Source organism: Panthera uncia, assembly GCF_023721935.1.
Source record: "Panthera uncia isolate 11264 chromosome E2 unlocalized genomic scaffold, Puncia_PCG_1.0 HiC_scaffold_19, whole genome shotgun sequence".
Lineage (NCBI taxonomy): Eukaryota > Metazoa > Chordata > Mammalia > Carnivora > Felidae > Panthera > Panthera uncia.
Window position 1 is genome coordinate 11,520,191 of NW_026057588.1, and position 17,644 is coordinate 11,537,834.

General features: G+C 40.9%; 1 protein-coding gene and 1 pseudogene across 1 annotated transcript in view; one reads left to right on the forward strand and one right to left on the reverse strand.

Moving 5' to 3' along the window:
* The window catches only part of ZNF283 (zinc finger protein 283), a 14,965-nt gene extending 520 nt beyond the window's left edge, over positions 1 to 14,445 (reverse strand). The window contains 6 exon segments of the mRNA XM_049620960.1: positions 1 to 962; positions 6,787 to 6,913; positions 8,726 to 8,813; positions 9,842 to 9,939; positions 13,460 to 13,511; positions 14,220 to 14,445. The exon segment at positions 1 to 962 is cut by the window's left edge and continues 9 nt beyond it. Of these exon segments, the coding sequence (XP_049476917.1) occupies positions 1 to 962; positions 6,787 to 6,913; positions 8,726 to 8,734 (1,098 nt within the window). The 5' untranslated portion in view covers positions 8,735 to 8,813; positions 9,842 to 9,939; positions 13,460 to 13,511; positions 14,220 to 14,445.
* Positions 14,446 to 16,621: 2,176 nt separating this feature from the next.
* Positions 16,622 to 17,316, forward strand: LOC125915257 (prothymosin alpha-like; annotated as a pseudogene).
* The last annotated feature ends 328 nt before the right edge of the window (positions 17,317 to 17,644 follow it).

The window sequence follows — 17,644 nt, forward strand, 5'->3', positions numbered from 1 at the left end:
TTTACATCCATAAGGTTTCTCGCCAGTATGGATTCTCTCATGTTGAATAAGACTTGAGCCGCAATTAAAGGTCTTCCCACATTCCTTACATTCATAGGGTTTCTTGCCAGTATGAAATACCTGATGTCGAGTAAGTTGATAGCCCCAACAAAAAGCCTTTCCACATACTTTACATTCATAAGGCTTCTTGCCAGTATGAATTTTCTGATGCTGAGTAAGTTGATAACCACGACTGAAGGCCTTCCCACATTCTTTACATTTATAAGGTTTCTCACCTGTATGAATTATCTCATGTTTAGCAAGGCTTGAGCCCCAAAAAAAGGCCTTCCCACATTCCTTACATTTGTAAGATTTCACACCAATATGAATTTTCTGATGTTGAGTGAGGTGGTAGCCACGACTGAAAGCCTTCCCACATTCTTTACATTCATAGGGTTTCTCACCAGTATGGATTCTTTCATGTTTAACAAGACTAGATCCCCAACTAAAGGTCTTCCCACATTCCTTACATTCGTAGGGTTTCTCACCAGTATGAAATCTCTGATGCACGGTAAGTTGATAGGCACTAAAAAAGTCCTTCCCACATTCACTACATTCAAAGTGTTTTTCAGTCGTATGAGTTCTCTCATGTTGAACAAGTTTTGACCCATGACTACAAGCCTTCCCACATTCCTTACAAATATAGCGTTTCTCTCTATTATGAATTCTTTGATGTGCACTAAAAGATTTGCTTTTTCTGTAAGTGGGCATTTTTTCATAGCTAATTATCATTTGACTAAAGTATGCCTCTTGATGTCCCTGTAGCCCCTCCAATTTGCTTTTGCACTTAGAATTATTTTTGAAAATGAATGCCTCAAGGCCAAGAGTTTTACTTCTTTCCGTCCTCTCCCATTGGGAAAAATGTATTTCAAAAATGTCTTTTTCTGAAATTTTATTTTTGATTGCATATGTTGACTCCAAATCTGAAAGAAAACAAGAAAACCACATATTTTATTTCGTTTACCAGAAAAAAATTTAAAAAACCCTCAACAGAAATACAAGGCAAATTAGAAATAATACCCATTAAAAAAAAACGAAAGAAAGAAAGAATACCCATAAAAGAACTGGATTATAAGACTTCCTGAGCTCACTCCTAAGCATCAAGTGTCTACCCTGTTGGAACAACAATCTCAGTTTTGACTTTTCAGCTCTTATGTTCTTAATGTTCTGATCTGACAGTTTTCTGGAGGATTCCTCAAAGATCATTTTAACAAGTTCCTTATCTTCCTGTGTGGATGACCCCTTACACAAAATGCCTTTCCATCCAGCAAGCCCTTATGTGCACAGGGGTGGTTCGGCTGAACTTTTTCACAACTATGGCGGGTTGGCATCATCAACTGGAATCTAGAAAATCAAGCACACCTGAAACTAATATTGTATGTCAGCTACACTTAAAAAAACAAAACACTAAGCTACATAATACTCCACAGGAATTTTTCTGAGGGATTGGTGTTGGGATAAAAGCAGACAAAACTACTAAGTTCCAAGGCTCTACTGGAGGTGAAACGTGTGAAACAAAACCAACTAAAACTGTAATAGAACCTCCACTTAGCTCAAATCCTGATACAATCAGAGAGATAAGCACATCAGTGGTCATGCAGGAAGTTTACGGCAAAGAACAATTTTTCAATCTAATTTGAAACCAGAAATAAACTGAAACTAATGAAAGCTATGACCCAGTCCCAGCTCAGCTCTAAGCCTGGGGGGATCTGAGTTATCAGCCCCTCCCCCTAAATAGCTGATTTGAGAAACAGGCAGGGATCTATTCTTTACTGTTCTTCAAAATGTCTGGCACACAATGAAAATTTATGCGGTAGGTGAGGAACAGGGACAGTGTGACCTAAAATCACACCCCCAGCCCCCCCAAAAAACACAAAAGAGACAAAGAACAGCTGACGTAGATATTAGAATCAGCAGGCAAGGCCATTGAATTATATTTTACAGATTCTGGAAGAAAAGATAGAGAACAGATGGGAAATTTCAGCAAAGAAACACAAACTCTAAAATTATAAAATGGAAATTCTACAACTAAAAAACCCAAACTGAAGCGCAAAGAGAAAAAGGATGGGGAAAAAAAAATAGAGTCAGACCTGTGCAACAATATTAAACAATCCAACTTCAGACAACAGCAGTTCCAGAAGGAGCCAAATAAGTACTTGAAAAGATTATTATTGTCATATTCTTAAAATGTATGAAATGTATAAATAAGCAATCTACTTTTTAGCAAACTGCAAGGAGAATAAATACAAAGAAAAGCAACAACTGGGAGCATCATAATCAAACAGTTGAAAACTGAAAATAAAGGAAAAATAATAAAAGGAGGCAAAGGGGGGACATTAAAGTTAGAGAACAACTATAAGAATTGAGGCTGACTTCACATCTGTAACAATGGAAGCTACAAGACAATGGAATGATATCTTTAACGGCTGAAAGAAAGAAAGCTTTCAACCTAAAGTTCTATATAAAGTACAAAGTATTCTTCAAAATGAAGATGAGAGATTTCCAGCCCCAGCCATGAAGAAAAATCTGGTATTAGACTTACTCTCACACTATAAACAGCTCTAAAGCTATAAAACAGTATACTAGATGGGGCGCCTGGGTGGCTCCGTCGGTCAAGCAACTGACTTCGGCTCGGGTCACGATCTCACGGTTCGTGGGTTCGAGCCCCACGTCGGGCTCTGTGCTGACAGCTCGGGGCCTGGAGCCTGCTTCAGATTCCCTGTCTCCCTCTCTCTCTGCCCCTCCCCCTCCTCGTGCTCTGTCTCTCAAAAATAAATAAATGTTTAAAAAAATTAAAAATCAAACAGTGTGCCAGACACAGGGCTGAAAAACTTTTAGAGACAATTCTTAGGAGAACTTTATATTCACCCTTTCTGCCTGGCTGCGTCCTCCAAAATAAGGTACAGGAAAATGAAGTCCAAATATACAGCAGTGGTTTCACTGGGCAAAGGATACTGGTATCTGAGTTCAGGACTGCTAAGGCAGCTGGAATTTGTAGCTCATGGTTTAGCAAGTAAAGGAGCCATGAATCTGTAACTAAATATTAATTTGTGCATCCATACAGTGACTCTCCACAAGGTACTTGGAGTACCAACCCAGACTGAGTGGAAAGAGGCATTCATCTGAGGCCTCACAAAGCCCATATAGTGAAAGACTCATCATCTGGTGCAGTAGTCCTCAAACTTGGTCTCAGAACCCCTTATACTCTTAATTATTGGTGAATTCTTTGCTTGCTCATGCATAAGTGTATTTGCAATACAAAATATACAAGGTTAGTATTTTTATGTAATGGTGATTTTATGACATTTTAGGTGACTTATTAAAGGGTAGAGGAGTACTGTGGGATAGGTCTGTGGGAAGTAATTTTAATGATGTTTAACTGGTCATAGATAAACTGTAGTAACTATTGCTGCTTTACTTAACGATGTTTTATTTCTTTGTATCCATGAACATTTGGGTATAAGAACTGTGTGTACATCCAAAAGGAAGTCACAGAATTTAAACTGACCAATCTAATCTTACAACTACCTTGAGATGGCCAAATATAAACTAAATGCAATGCACTTTTGTATAGCTTAGCATCAATAGATAGTTCAGTAAACTTGAATTTAGTTCAACCAATCTGAACTGCCATGCAAGAGCTTATATTACAATTACTTGGTAAGGAAGGCTTAACAATATTAGTAAATGAAAAGAGATTTAACTACTTTTTAAATGTTAAAAAAAAAAAACCAGGGCACCTGGATGCCTCAGTCGGTTAAGCATCCGACTTCCACTCAGGTCATGATCTCACAGTTCGCGAGTTTGAGTTCCGCATCAGGTGAGAATGAGCCCCACTTCTGGCACCGTACTGACAGTGCAGAGCCTGCATGGGATTTTCTCCCTCTCTCTCTCTCTCTCTCTCTCCCCCTCTGCCTCACCCATTTGCTCCCCCCACCTCAAAAAAATAAAATAAAAACACTTAAAAATAAATAAATGTTAAAAAAAAATCACTGAGGGCTCAAAAGAGCTTTTGTTTGTGCAAGTTAGATTTTCCAATATTTACCATACTAGAAATTAAAACGGAAAAATTAAAGATATTTATTAATTCACTTGAAAATAATGAATCATTCTCTGTCAGTACAATAAATTTATAAAAGTTACATTTTCTAAAACAAAAAAATAAGTATCTTAATTTTTTGTGACTCTCTTTAATATATGGCTTAACAGAAGTCAACTGGATTCTCGTATCTGCTTCTGCATTCACTCTATGGCAATATGCTATTGTGACTGAAGTATACGAAGGAAATCTAGCCTCCCACATATATGCAACTGTTATTCTTTGATACTGTGGGTATGTTACTGTTTGATGCTACAGTAAAACTTGAGAAGGGATAGTTTCATAAAGGTCAGTTGCAAGGTGAAATATGCAAATATACCCATGAACTTTTCATATTAAGTTACCTTAAAATCCACTGCACTTTGAATGATCTTTTATCCGGGCATAATTTTGTAATATCGTGCACTGGTCATGTGAAAAATGGTGGCTCGTGGAGTTATGCAGATCTTCGAAATGTTCACACATCTCATTACATAATATTTAAAAAATCATGTGTTAATGTTACCTTCTATCTCATCAGAAAAATGTTTATGTATTGGGAAGTTGTAAAAGCTCAAAATGGTAGATGTAAGTTTGACACAATTCTAAGTTTTACTTCAAAGTCTGAATTCTATCACTGGCAAAAAATACTGTTACTTGTCTTTCAAGTGGTGGGCTCACTTGTGAGAAAATTTTTCTAACTACCTAAGTCTCAATAATAGTGTAATAGTTCACCTGTTAGTGGTGTCCCATGAAAAGAACAGCCAGTTTAACTCACAATTCAAACACCTGCACAAGTGGTTTTCCTCAAGGCACGCACCACACTTGGGTATACAGCAGAAGAGTTTAATGAATATTTCCCATTTCACCACAAAGGATATTTTTTAAATGCATATTCGAGGGTCAAGAATACAGGCTCATGAGCCAGACTTCCTTGCAGGCTCAATTGCTGCAACCTTCTCCCACCGGCTGTGTGACCCCGGGAAGTCACTTACACTATATGTGTCTCTGTATTCTCATCCATTAAAAGGGGATAAAAACAATACTTGCCTCATGGGGATGTTGTGAAAGTTAATTAAGCTAATGTACTTGCTCTGCTTAGAACACAGCCTGGTTTGGGGCGCCTGGGTGAGTCAGTTGGTCGAGCAGCTGACTCTTGATTTTGGCTCAGGTCATGATCTCAACAGTTTGTGGGGATCAAGCCCCACGTCAGGCTCTGCACTGACAGCATGGAGCCTCCTTGGGATTCTCTCCGTCTATCTCTGTCCCTCCTGAGCTCTCACATGCACATGTGCTCTCTCTCTCTCAAAATAAATAAACTTAAAAAAGAGAAAACAACACAGCCTGGCGTATGGTTAGCACAGTGTTAAGTGTTAATATTGTCAGAGTTACTATTGTTATTTTGCTAACAGGAAAAGAAGTTTCAGGAGACATTTTTAGGATTGAATTCGGTGTAGAGTTTAACTTTGTAAAATACAAGGTTCACAGATCGCAACTTTCAGCTTCCAACATGTTGAAAGGAATGTGTTCGCTTAGTGTGAAATGAATTGTTTATTCAATCCTCCACCGCATAAAGTGAAGGGGCTCCTTTGAAAGTCGGAGTACATCAGGACCCTGTTTCTAGCTGCACTCTCTGCATGTGGGTCAAAAACTAACAAAGAGCAGTGCTTCTTTGATGTGTATAAAAATCACCCAGGGATCTTGTGTAAACGTAGACCCTGTTCTGCATGTCTGGGATAGGACCTGGCAACTGTATTTCTTTTTTTAATACTTCATGCATTAATTCATTCACTCATATATGTAAGTGATGAATCACTAAATTCTATTCCTGAAACCACTATGACACTATAAGTTAACTAACTAGAATTTAAATATTAATTTGGAGGGAAAAAAAAAAAAAGACAAGCTGGTAGAAGCAGCTGATGTTAGGTATGTGTGTAATATTTAACAATAAAAAACCTAACCCCGGGGCACCTGGGTAGCTCAGTTGGTTGAGCATCCAACTCTTGATTTCCCTTCAGTGAGATCAAGCCGCACGTCTCAAACTCCTACTTGAGATTCTCCCTCTCCCCTCCCTCTCTTTGCCCTTCCCCTGCTTGCTCACATACTCTCTTTCAAAAATAAATAAATGAACTTAAAAAAAAAAAAAAAAGCTAAAACCCCAGTAAACCAAATAAAGGCTTCTAATCACTCAGAAAACAATCCACATTCCTCCCCCAAACCAACAAAACCGCCTACCGTCTGGGCCCTGCCTATCTCCTTCACTAACTTCTTGGTATCCTCTCCTTCACTAACTCTGTTCTGGTCTTCCTATGGTTCCTCAAACATTAACAATCACATTCTGAGGAGCAAGCACACAGATAATCGTTAGACACGTTCAAGTTAAACACAGTATGAAACAATGGTTACGAACTGAATGCCCCATAATGCAAATCCCGCTCCTTGTAAAGAAGAGAGGCCACTACAGGAAAAGCCAGAGGAAGGTGTGAAGGTATGGGACGATCAAGGAGCTTGCTGAACCCATTTCTAGTCCAACAAATATTAAGTTGTCCCTTTGAGAACAGGGAGAAGAAATTGACCTGGTTTCTTCAAAGACAGCCCTATAATTCCCACAGGGAAAGCCAATGCTGCAGAGAAGATTCTCAAGTATTTCAGGCAGATGACCTTACCCAATGAGACCAAGTTACTATAGTTCTCCAACATCACATCCACGTACAAGTCCCTCTGAGCAGGGTCCAGGCACTCCCACTCCTCCTGAGAGAAGTCGATGGCCACATCCCTGAAAGTCACCAAGCCCTAAAACCAAAAACCCATACATTACTTGGGGAATTAAAGAAATTTAAGAACTTAAGAAAATATTTCTAAGAGGGGGAAAAAGGATTACGAAGGATAAACCGCAAGAAGAGGAAAATGTAACAATCAAGTAGGCTGGAGGCCTGTGATACATATAGGTAGAGAAAAGTAAAGAAATTAGTACAACTAAAGCAGAGTGTTACACATTCTAGAAGAATCCTGTTACAGCAGGAAAAATTTCTTGGATGTTGTGAGATAGGTAACTAAGCTACCTAGACTTGTCTGGTAATATATAAAATAATCCCAGTTTCTCTTCTATTAAATAAAAGTGGTGTTGGGGGGGAGGTTGTTTATGTAAACATACATACAACCTGCTATGTGCCTGTCTCGTAAATTCTTTATAAACGTAAACTGCTACACCATCTTTTCCCTTTCAGACTTTAAGGAACAGAAAACACAAATAAGAAAATTTTTTTCCCAAATGCACTATAAAATCTCTATTTCAGAAAAATGACTTCCATTAAATTACAGATTATCATTAAGCCTCAAGTAAACCATTCCATTAGATTACAATGTAAGCATTTTTTTCTTACACATCTTACAAATACATGTTTTTATTAGCTGCATTCAGTTCATCATATAGGTATATGAAATTAATATCTCCATTATATTTATATATTTAGGTTGAACAAAACTTCTAAAGACTTTCTTAATTCTAGAAATCTACTATCATCCAGTATTTAGAAATCTCAGTCACCTTCTTCCTTGTTACCATCAACCACACCTCACCTGACACCCTCCTCATTCCCAAGCAGGAGACTGCCAATAGAGCACATCATATATGACACAGGTGTCACCAAGATCTGTGCATCCTGGTCAATAACCAAATGGACTCTGACACTGGTGTTCATTGATTGGGGAACCACACTTTCCCTGGAAAGACCCACTCACAAGCCCCTGCATCCAAAAAGCCTTGCAAAGCCTCACAGAGACTGAGGCTGAGCCCAAGAATCTTATCTCTCTGGGAGACTCAGGTCCATGAAGAAGTTCCAAGTTTGCCTGTATGACCAAATGGGACCCTCATCACTGACTCATCACACCACAGACCTGACATGGGAATAAGGAATTCTGATAAGGGAAATGGCGCAGCCCTAGTGGACCAAAGACAGAAGTGATAACGAAGGGCACCACCCAAGACAGCCTACCATGGATATGTCCTAGGTAAACACCAAAGCTCTTCCAGAGAAGGCACAAGCAACTGAAATTGTTCTCTTGGGTGACCATCCAGCTGTCTAAGGGCATTGTATCCTGACTGGCTTCTTTCCTAGATGCCAGCCAATCAGCACCTTAACCTGAAAAAGGAATAACTGTTGTTTTCAAAATGTCTACAGTCTTCATTCTCCCGTTTTTCCTTCCCTTGTAAATAAATCGTTGGTGTTTTAATAGATGATAGCAGTCTACTGCTGGTTTTCCTTGTATATAAGTAAAAGTGTGCTGTTAACTACATTTCTTCAAGTTATTCTTTGACAGAAGCTCAAGTATTTCCCTCAAAAGATTGCATCCCTTTGCTACTCTTGATAGAAGACCGAGCACACAGATGTTGAATGTGTTCAATGACCATGATGACACTGACTGGAAAGGCACATACGAAGGACACTGGGCTACTTGGCCCTATCCTTTACTGGAATAGGGGGAACTGAGAGGCAGGTTCAGGAGCGGGGTTCTGTTATGCAGAAAGCATTCGGATAATTAAGGAAAAGATTCATATGACCTAAAAATCACAGTATTTCAAGGAGAGAGAAATAACCAACTTACATCAGTCATGGTTCTAGAATTGCAAGAACTAATTAATAATCCATGGGTTTCCTCTATTGGTGAAGCACAGAATCCAGAAAAGTCAGAGCTGGGGAGGGGAAAAAAAAGCTTTAGACCAGATGTGAAGTGATCCCATCCTGACTTAAGCTAATATAAACTTCTACCTCTGCCATTCCTCCTCCTACCCCCCACACTCCCACACCATCTTTGAAATCTAAACTCTCCCCTCAAACCCGAAGGTCCTTCAGTAGGAAGGTTTCTGGCAGTGCCTGATACTGGGGATGTGCTGATATGAGACTGAGGCTGGACCACCAGTCCTTCCCAGACCAGATCTCCCTCCCACCATTCTGCCTCTCCGAGCTGAGAAAGAGGACCACAGTCCAAGTGAGAACATCTTTCATGGGCTCGGGGCTCAAGAAGGTTGGTCAAGACACAGGGGTGGACAGGATGTACAACTGCCTGAGCCCAAAAAGCTGACCTCTTAACGCGTTCAGAACATACACGCAACAGAATACGAGAAACTAAGCTAAGTCGGGGAAAATAATCAAAATATACTGTCAATAGAAAATACAGCTTGCAGGATGTATAGTATGATTATATTTATAAATTGTATGTGTATACCAATATAGAAAAGACTGACAATCACATGTCCACAGATGAAAAAAGTGTTTAGGAAAAAAAAGTGTTTAGAAAGTTATACATCTATATACAATAAGGGTTTTCTTTTTATTGTGGTCATAATGTTCTTTTTGTTTAAGTATTCTGCATTAACTGTTGTAGCCATGGCCATGCATTATACTAACCATATAATTTCTACATACACTCCCGTTTTGCCTAGAAAAAAAGTGGCTGAAATTCCCCCAAGAAATGTCATGGATATATTGATGAGATCTCAATCCTGCTTCTCTTCATGTCTTCTGACACATGGGTTGATTTTATATCTGAACTTGTCTTTTTAGACAGGATACTTTCCTGATAATTGCTGAACTGATCCTACTGGTCTCACTTAGCAACTAACATTCATAGGATACAAACTACAGGGTATCCAACACACAGGACAAATTCTATTTGCCTCTGCAAAACCAGTCGTGACCCAACAGTATTGCCTGTAATTACCTTCCTATGAGTTTCCAAGACAGGTTACCTGAGTTGTTTCTTGGCCTTTGTTGCTGGCAGCCTTAACTTCATTCCGATGTAAATTTAGTCTTCCTTGTCTTAAAGGCAACAACCATGTCTTTCAGTTACTGTATCACTACCCAAGTCCTATCTCAGGGTCTTAGATTTGGGACAAATTTTAACCCAAAATTCCCTTATGGAAACGTGTCCTTAAATAGCTAGAGAAGTACAGATGTATACACAAGAATATTCAACCAAAAATCATTTATGAGATAACCAAGAATTAGAAACTACCTAACAGTAAGCAAAAGGTTTGCTCAACTGTGGCCTGCTGTGCCCTCATTAGTTTGGTGGTATTAGACCATATTAATTGAAGAAAGACACACATAATCAATTCCTTGGTGATACAGGCAGGTTTGTAAAGGATACACAATGTGGGAAGTCTATCTGAAATTAAGATAAAGGCTCTGGTGTCGACTTTCAGGATGTGAATCTGGGCTCGACAGTGACCAATTTCTCAACACTTCTATTTCCTCGTCAATAAAAGAATAAAAGAAGGATAGGAACACTGTCTACTACAGAGGGCTGCACTGAAGATTAAGTAAGAAAATCCACATATAATACTGGTGTACGATAGGGGCATCTGGCTGGTTCATTCGGAGGAGCATAAGGCTCTTGATTTCAGGGTCGTGAGTCTGAGCCCCATGTGGAGTGCAGAGATTTCTTAAATTACAAAAAAAAAAAAAAAAATACTGGGGTGCCTAGGTGGCTCAGGTAATAAATACAGCGTCCGACTTCAGCTCAGGTCATGATCTCACAGTCCATGAGTTTGAGCCCCACCTCAGAGCCTGAAGGCTGCTTCACATTCTGTGTCTCCTTCTTTCTCTGTCCCTCCCCCACTCGAGCTCTGTCTCTATCTCAAAAATAAATAAATGTTAAAAAAAGAAACAAACAAAAAAAAAAACCTAGTGTACGATAATTACTTAACCTAAGTTTTAGCCATTATTATTGAAAATGGAGATTACTGTCCCTTATTCTGTTATAATAAGAAAAGTTAATGACCCTTTCCGTATTTTCATAATAAAATCCATGCTTCTCAGGTGTGTTTTCTTACAAAGTTAACTAAAGTTTCACAGTCCAGCCTTAAGCCCACTATTCTTCCTAAATAACAACATAAGCACAACAGGTTCTCAGAAAGACACAGAGGAGATATCCCCCACTCCCAGAAGCTGCAGATAGAGACAGGACTCAACATCATAAAGCTGGCTCAGAAAATACAACCCAATTAGATGTCAAGAGGAGAACATTAACCAGAGGTGTGATCTTGTTCTGTGCAAATTGGTGGTTTATTAAATGTCCATAACTATAACCTTCTTATTCTACCTTCTGTTATTAATATCTGTCCTTGGAAATATTATTTGTAAAATAGGTTTTTATAAGACAGAACAGACACTGCAAATTATCACTATTTTCTGTGGAAATAACCTTTAAAATAATCTAATTCTGAAAGTCTGTCTTTGAGGCTCTTGTAATTAACTTTTAAATGGTGTTTACATTCCTAAAAGCTGTGAATACTTCAGGTTTTTAAATAAAGAAGAAATCACTAACACTTCTCTCTTCTTCCTGCACATTCAAGAGTAAAACAAAACCCACACGTGGGTTGGACTTCTCCATCAAAATAAAAGCTAGAGAGTCTTCAATTCAGTTGTATCACCAATTACTGTTATCTTATTCAGCAGAAACAAAACCAGACACATAGGCTCACAGGAAAAAAAATTTTTAAACAGAAATGCACCAAAATATTAAGAATGATTAACTCTAGGGGTGCCTGGGTGGCTCAGTCAGTTAAGCGTCTGACATCGGCTAGGGCATGATCTTACGGTTTGTGAGTTTGAGCCCCACGTCAGGCTCTGTGCTGACAGCTCAGAGCCTGGAGCCTGCTTCGGATTCTGTGTCTCCCTCTCTCTCTCTGTCCTTTCCTTGATTACGCTCTGTCTCTCTCTCTCAAAAATAAATAAAACGTTAAAAAAATTTTTTTAAAGAATGATTACCTCTAGAGGATGTAATTCTAACTTCCTTCTCTATGTTCCCTGGATTGTTGAATTTTTTTTGCAACAAACCTGCATTAATTCCATGACCAGAAATATAAAGATATTTCCAAATGTAAAAAACTGAATGATAGGGAAGGGGCATATTTCAGTCATTAAGAAAACTGCAAAAAACAGAGCCAACCCTGAAGACCAGTGGGCCGGAAACAAAGTACACTGACCAGCTGTTGAACGTGCTGGAGCTGGAGCTGACCCCTACACTGAGACACGTTCACTATCAAGGTTCCCCTGAAACCAACACACCAATTACGTTAAGTCACCTTCAAAGTCTGAGGAAGGAAATATATGCACATAAATAGAATAATATTTGGTACAGAACAGATGCTCAACAAGTGTGGCTACACCCCTCCACCTGTTCACTGCGGTCAATTAAAACATTTTGGAGACAATCCTTGAAAAATGTCTTTCAGGGGCGCCTGGGTGGCTCAGTTGGTTAAGCATCCGACTTCAGCTCAGGTCCTGATCTCGCAGTTTGTGGGTTCGAGCCCCGTGTAGGGCTCTGTGCTGTCGGCTCGGAGCCTGCAGTCTGCTTCGGAATCAGTGTCTCCCTCTCTCTCTGCCCCTCCCCCACTCGTGCTCTGTGTCTCAAAAATAAACATTAAAAAAATTTTTTGAGAAGAATGTCTCCCATAACTCTTACTGAATGGGATTCATATAGAACTCACAATATTCTTGTGGACTTTTGTTTATAACTATTACTTAATATTTTATTACTTACATTTTCCTTCTGATTCTTTATAAACATAATTTTTATCAAGTACACATTATTCCATTACAGGAGACAACTGCAATTTACTTCACTGTTTCCATATCACTGGACACTAATCTTGTAAAATCTCCTTCCCAGCTATTAAATCCTAATCCCGGGGGCGCCTGGGTGGCGCAGTCGGTTGAGCGTCCGACTTCAGCCAGGTCACGATCTCGCGGTCCGTGAGTTCGAGCCCCGCGTCAGGCTCTGGGCTGATGGCTCGGAGCCTGGAGCCTGTTTCCGATTCTGTGTCTCCCTCTCTCTCTGCCCCTCCCCCGTTCATGCTCTGTCTCTCTCTGTCCCAAAAATAAATAAAAAATGAAAAAAAAAAAAAAAATCCTAATCCCGGACCAATGGAGCTGGATCTTTTTTGGGTCACGTACATTCGACAATCTCATGAAATTATAGACATTTTTGCCCACTAAAAGAAGAAATTTACAAATATTTATAAAAATTCGGTCTCAAATCCAAGAGATTTGTGATCATCTGGCAATTATAAATGGGACAAAACCTCAGGTTAAGATTTCCTCTACTAGATCATTTGAGCATCTGGTCACTTTTTCAAACTTGAATAGCTGGCTATTAATTGAGAGTAAGGTCAATAAGGGGCGACTAAGAGGGATGCATGAGCAGGGTAGGTCATTCATCAGGAGGAAAACCCAGGATAGTCACTACTAGTGATATTTCAGGCCAAGAAAGCAAATATTCTCATGATCTAAAAACGAAAGTAACTGTGTGAATAAGAAAGAAGCACAAACTCACCCTGATCCTTGACTTCAAAATATGCAACAATTCTTCCCTCCTCCTCAGGATCCTTCTTAGAAACCCGGCAGCAGTGGGAGTGGGGGTGGGGGTGGGGGTGCGGGAGGGGGACACCGAAAGACTCATGAGACACCAGCATTTCTTGGAGCACAGACCTAACTAAAACAAACAAAAAAAAAAACAAAAAAGGAAAACCGAAACACCGCCTAGAGCCGTATTCACCTTCAGCCACACAAAACCCAACGGAATTGAAAGGAAGGAAGGTTGCAACCTGTCTCTGAGTTGACAGCAACTGCTGGGCACGAAGGTCTGGCTGCTCTGAAACATGTAGCTGGCTCCCAAGGAGCTCCGAGACGCGCGCCCCTTCTACGAACCTTACCTCTGGGGCTTCCCCCATCACGTCTTCCTAGAAGCATGTCACGAGGACACTTCCGGATGTACGATTCCCATCCCAAGACTAGCCCTATGCCTTCTTGGCGTGGAACGTTCCCTCTAGGGCTTAGGGTAGGACCCCTTTTCTTGCGGGCATTTAACTTTGGCAGGCCCAAAGAAAGTCTAGAGGGAACCCAGAGCACACAGCCAAAGCAAAACCACAAGGCCACGCACCCCATCCACCCGGGCACACATTCCCAATCGCATATACACCATCACGGAGGCACACCCCGGCCCTGCCACGCACCATCCTGCTCAGCCGCTAGCGCACACACAGGCTGGAGGCTCCGAACGCGACACACCCGGTCCGCTAACCGGGCCTCCTCACCTCGGGCGCTTCCCGAAGTCACCCCCACACTGGCTGCGGCTTCTGACCCGGCGCTGACTACTTCCCCCGACGCGAGCAACTCACTGCGCGGAGCCCGAGAACCTTCAGGACACCGGAAACGGACCCACAGGCTTATGGGAAATAAGAGACGGCAAGTCCCTGGAGGGCGAGAACCGGGCCATCCAAAGAGCTCTCCGCGGGCAGCCCCACCCCGCCCGGAAGAAGACCTGTGCCCGGAGACTTTTGGGAAATGTAGTCCACGGCGGGCAAATCCTCAGAAGCTGGGACCCAGGACCCTTAGAATGCTCCCAGCATGCAACTCGGCTACGCCTGGCAAAGGCGCTTTTTCCAAAGTCAACCCGAACTTCTAGTTTTTGCTGCAGCGAGTAGGTCCCGGCTAGGCGAACGTCACATCTCAATAATCTTCGATGTGACTGAGGGAGAATTAAATGGTTTTCAAGGAAGGCTGAGGAATGCATTCTGAGAGTGTTAGAGATTGGAAGGGGAGCGTCGGCGGAGAGGGGCGTGGGGGGATATGACCAGGGACTTAGGCTTCAATGGGCGGCAACATCGCAAGTAAGGTCCATGGGAATAACCCTGAGCGAGGCCACGGGCTTACCTGGTTTACGAGGGACTCGAGTAGGGTCTGGCGGGTTGAACAGATGGATACGTGTGGCTCTGAGTTTGTGGGTCCAATTCGGTGACTAGGACCTCGTGTGGAGTTGTTTATATTCATGGGATAGTTTCTGCTGGTGTGAATCCTTGTTTCCTTACGTGTAAGGTGGTTTCTGTTAGAGATTATATATTTTTTCAAGAGAAAAGCAACAATACGTGGTCGTGAATTGATACTGTGATCATGTGCAAAGGTCCCTGTAGGACTGAGAGATGAGATCTGGGACATTGTGTGTTAATGTCAGTAACCGAGGACAATTTAGTATTTGTGAGGTTTTTTTAATAGGCTTTTCGTTTGCATACTATGGTGATTATGAAAGTGGATCACTGTCCAGCTGAGATCGAAAAACAGTGCAGTGTTGTGTGGCTTAGTATGTGTTAGTTTGATGATCTGACTGCCAATCACTATATGTACCTGGAAAATTGTAACTGTTAGGATAGTGAGTTTCATTATTTCCACAGTTTCATTATCTATAAGAGTGGTACAATTACATCTTCTTGGAGCATCAAATTTAAGATGCAGAAAAATATTTACAATTTATCCGCCAAATAATTTAGATATTTTATAATGAATCAATGATGCTTTATGGGAAAGAATGCAAATTGGCATAATGTTTTAAAAGCAAGAAGAAATCAAAGTCATATCCGGTCATAGAGTGGCTGCTGTAGGTTTCCATTCTTCTGTGATGTTAAGGGTACTTAACCAGATAACTTTGAAAGCCCTAGACTAAGGAAATAACTTCCTGATTGTGAACGCAGGTAGATTAGAACAGAGCCCAGAATTAGGGAATCAGATGTACTAGTTTATAGGTCATGCAAGGCAAGGAACCTGTTTGAGACTACATAATTAGTCCATCAGAACACTACTTGTCTTATTTCAAAAAGTGGTAATTACATTTTGTTATATCCTGAGTATACAAAAACCACTTCCTAAACAGTGCCTGATTCCTCTCTGTTGCAGTTGGCAATTTTGAACCTAAATATTTGTATTTCTTTGACATTTCTGACACTTTTCCTTCAGATATCAAATAGTAGATAGAAACAAAGATAAAGAGCTAATGGTTATACTGTTAGGGAAGAAGATAAAATTCCTTTTCTAACACAATTTCAGAAGAAACTCCTCAATGTTCCTGGGGAGAAAAATGTTTGTTTGTTTGACCTTTTTTGTTGTTGTTGTTTCTCTTCCAAAAGTCTGTCTTTTGCTTCCCCCTAAGTGCCTTAATCACAGCCACAAATTCTTAAAATGCTTTCCCTGTCATCAAACACAGTAGCATTGCTCTCATTAATATTGCAAGTAACAAATCTAGAAATGAAACACACCCATCAAAAGTAGGGTGAACAATTAGGTCTGGAGTACCTTTACATCGGAATAGTACATAGCAGTGAAAGTTACTGAATCTATCATAACATGAGCATTGAGCCATAGAAATATACCTGCAGGATGTTTCATTCATAAAATTTTAAAAAGGAAGCAAAACAATGATATTTTGTGCTTAAGTGGAAGATAATGGAAAACAAGGGCATGGTGAATAAAATTCAGGAATGTGGTAAGTTCAGAGAGGAGGAAAGATGAAAAGGTAGTTTTTAAAGGGATTCAAAGCTATTTCATGGCCCCATGGGCTGCTCTGAAAAGCCATCTTTGCATTGTTCGGGTAACCCGCTCTCCCACCTCGGGCGCATGCCTGCTCCCTGATGGTCCTCCAACTCTCGCTTGCTTTTGAATCTGCTGCATGGGGCCTCTGGCATGCCCCATCATTTCAGGCACGGCCGTGGACCCCAGCTCCGATATCACCACCAAGGACTTACAGAAGAAGAAGGAAGTTGTGGAGGAGGTGGAGAAGGGAAGAGCTGCACCTGCTGATGGGAACACTAATGAGGAAAATCAGGAGCAGGAGGCCGACAATGAGGTAGATGAGGAAGACAAAGAAGGGGAGGAGGGAAAGGAGGTGGAGGGCCGAGGTGAGGAAAGAGGATGGAGAGGAAGATGATGAGGCCGAGGCAGCTACGGACACACGGGCAGCGGAAGATGGTGAGGTTGCTGATGTCGACACCAAGAAGCGGAAGATCGATGACGATGACTAGACAGTGAAAAAGGGAAAGTTAAACTTGATAAACAACGACAAAAAATGCCACCAGGACCTCTTCAGCCCCCACGTCCAGTCTCAAAATGTAAAGAGGGTCATCTTTGGAGAGTCCCATCGTGGGGAGCGCCACCCCCAGATGACCTCTTGCTCTGCCACCCCCCCCCCCCCAGAACCACAGCGGGAATCTGCAACAAGGGAGGAGAAAAGAATCAAAACTTAGCAGTGCCTGAGAGGCTCAGTGCGTCCAGCCTCCCGCTCTTGATTTGGGTTCAGGTCATGATCTTACAGTTGGTGAGATGCTTCCCTGCGCCTGCTTGGTAGTCTCTCTCTCTCTCTCTCTCTCTCTCTCTCTGCCCCTCCCCCATGCAGACTCTCTGTCTCTCTCTCAAAATAAATAAACTTTAAAAATGTTAATGAAAAAGGGCCAAGATAAAATTTCTTTTTCCCCCTTTTTTGTCTATGAAGTTGCTGTTTATTTATTGTTTGTCCTGTTTGAAGTGTGTGTGTGAAATAGTGTTTTCCAACAATAAACTGGAATTTTATTTTGCTGAGTTGTTCTTACAAGAAAACAAAGCACAATTATTTTATGTATTGTATTTCTTAAACTGGATTCTATTACAAAATTGTATACTGTTATTTTGATGTATTCCTCATTACTTATAAATATTT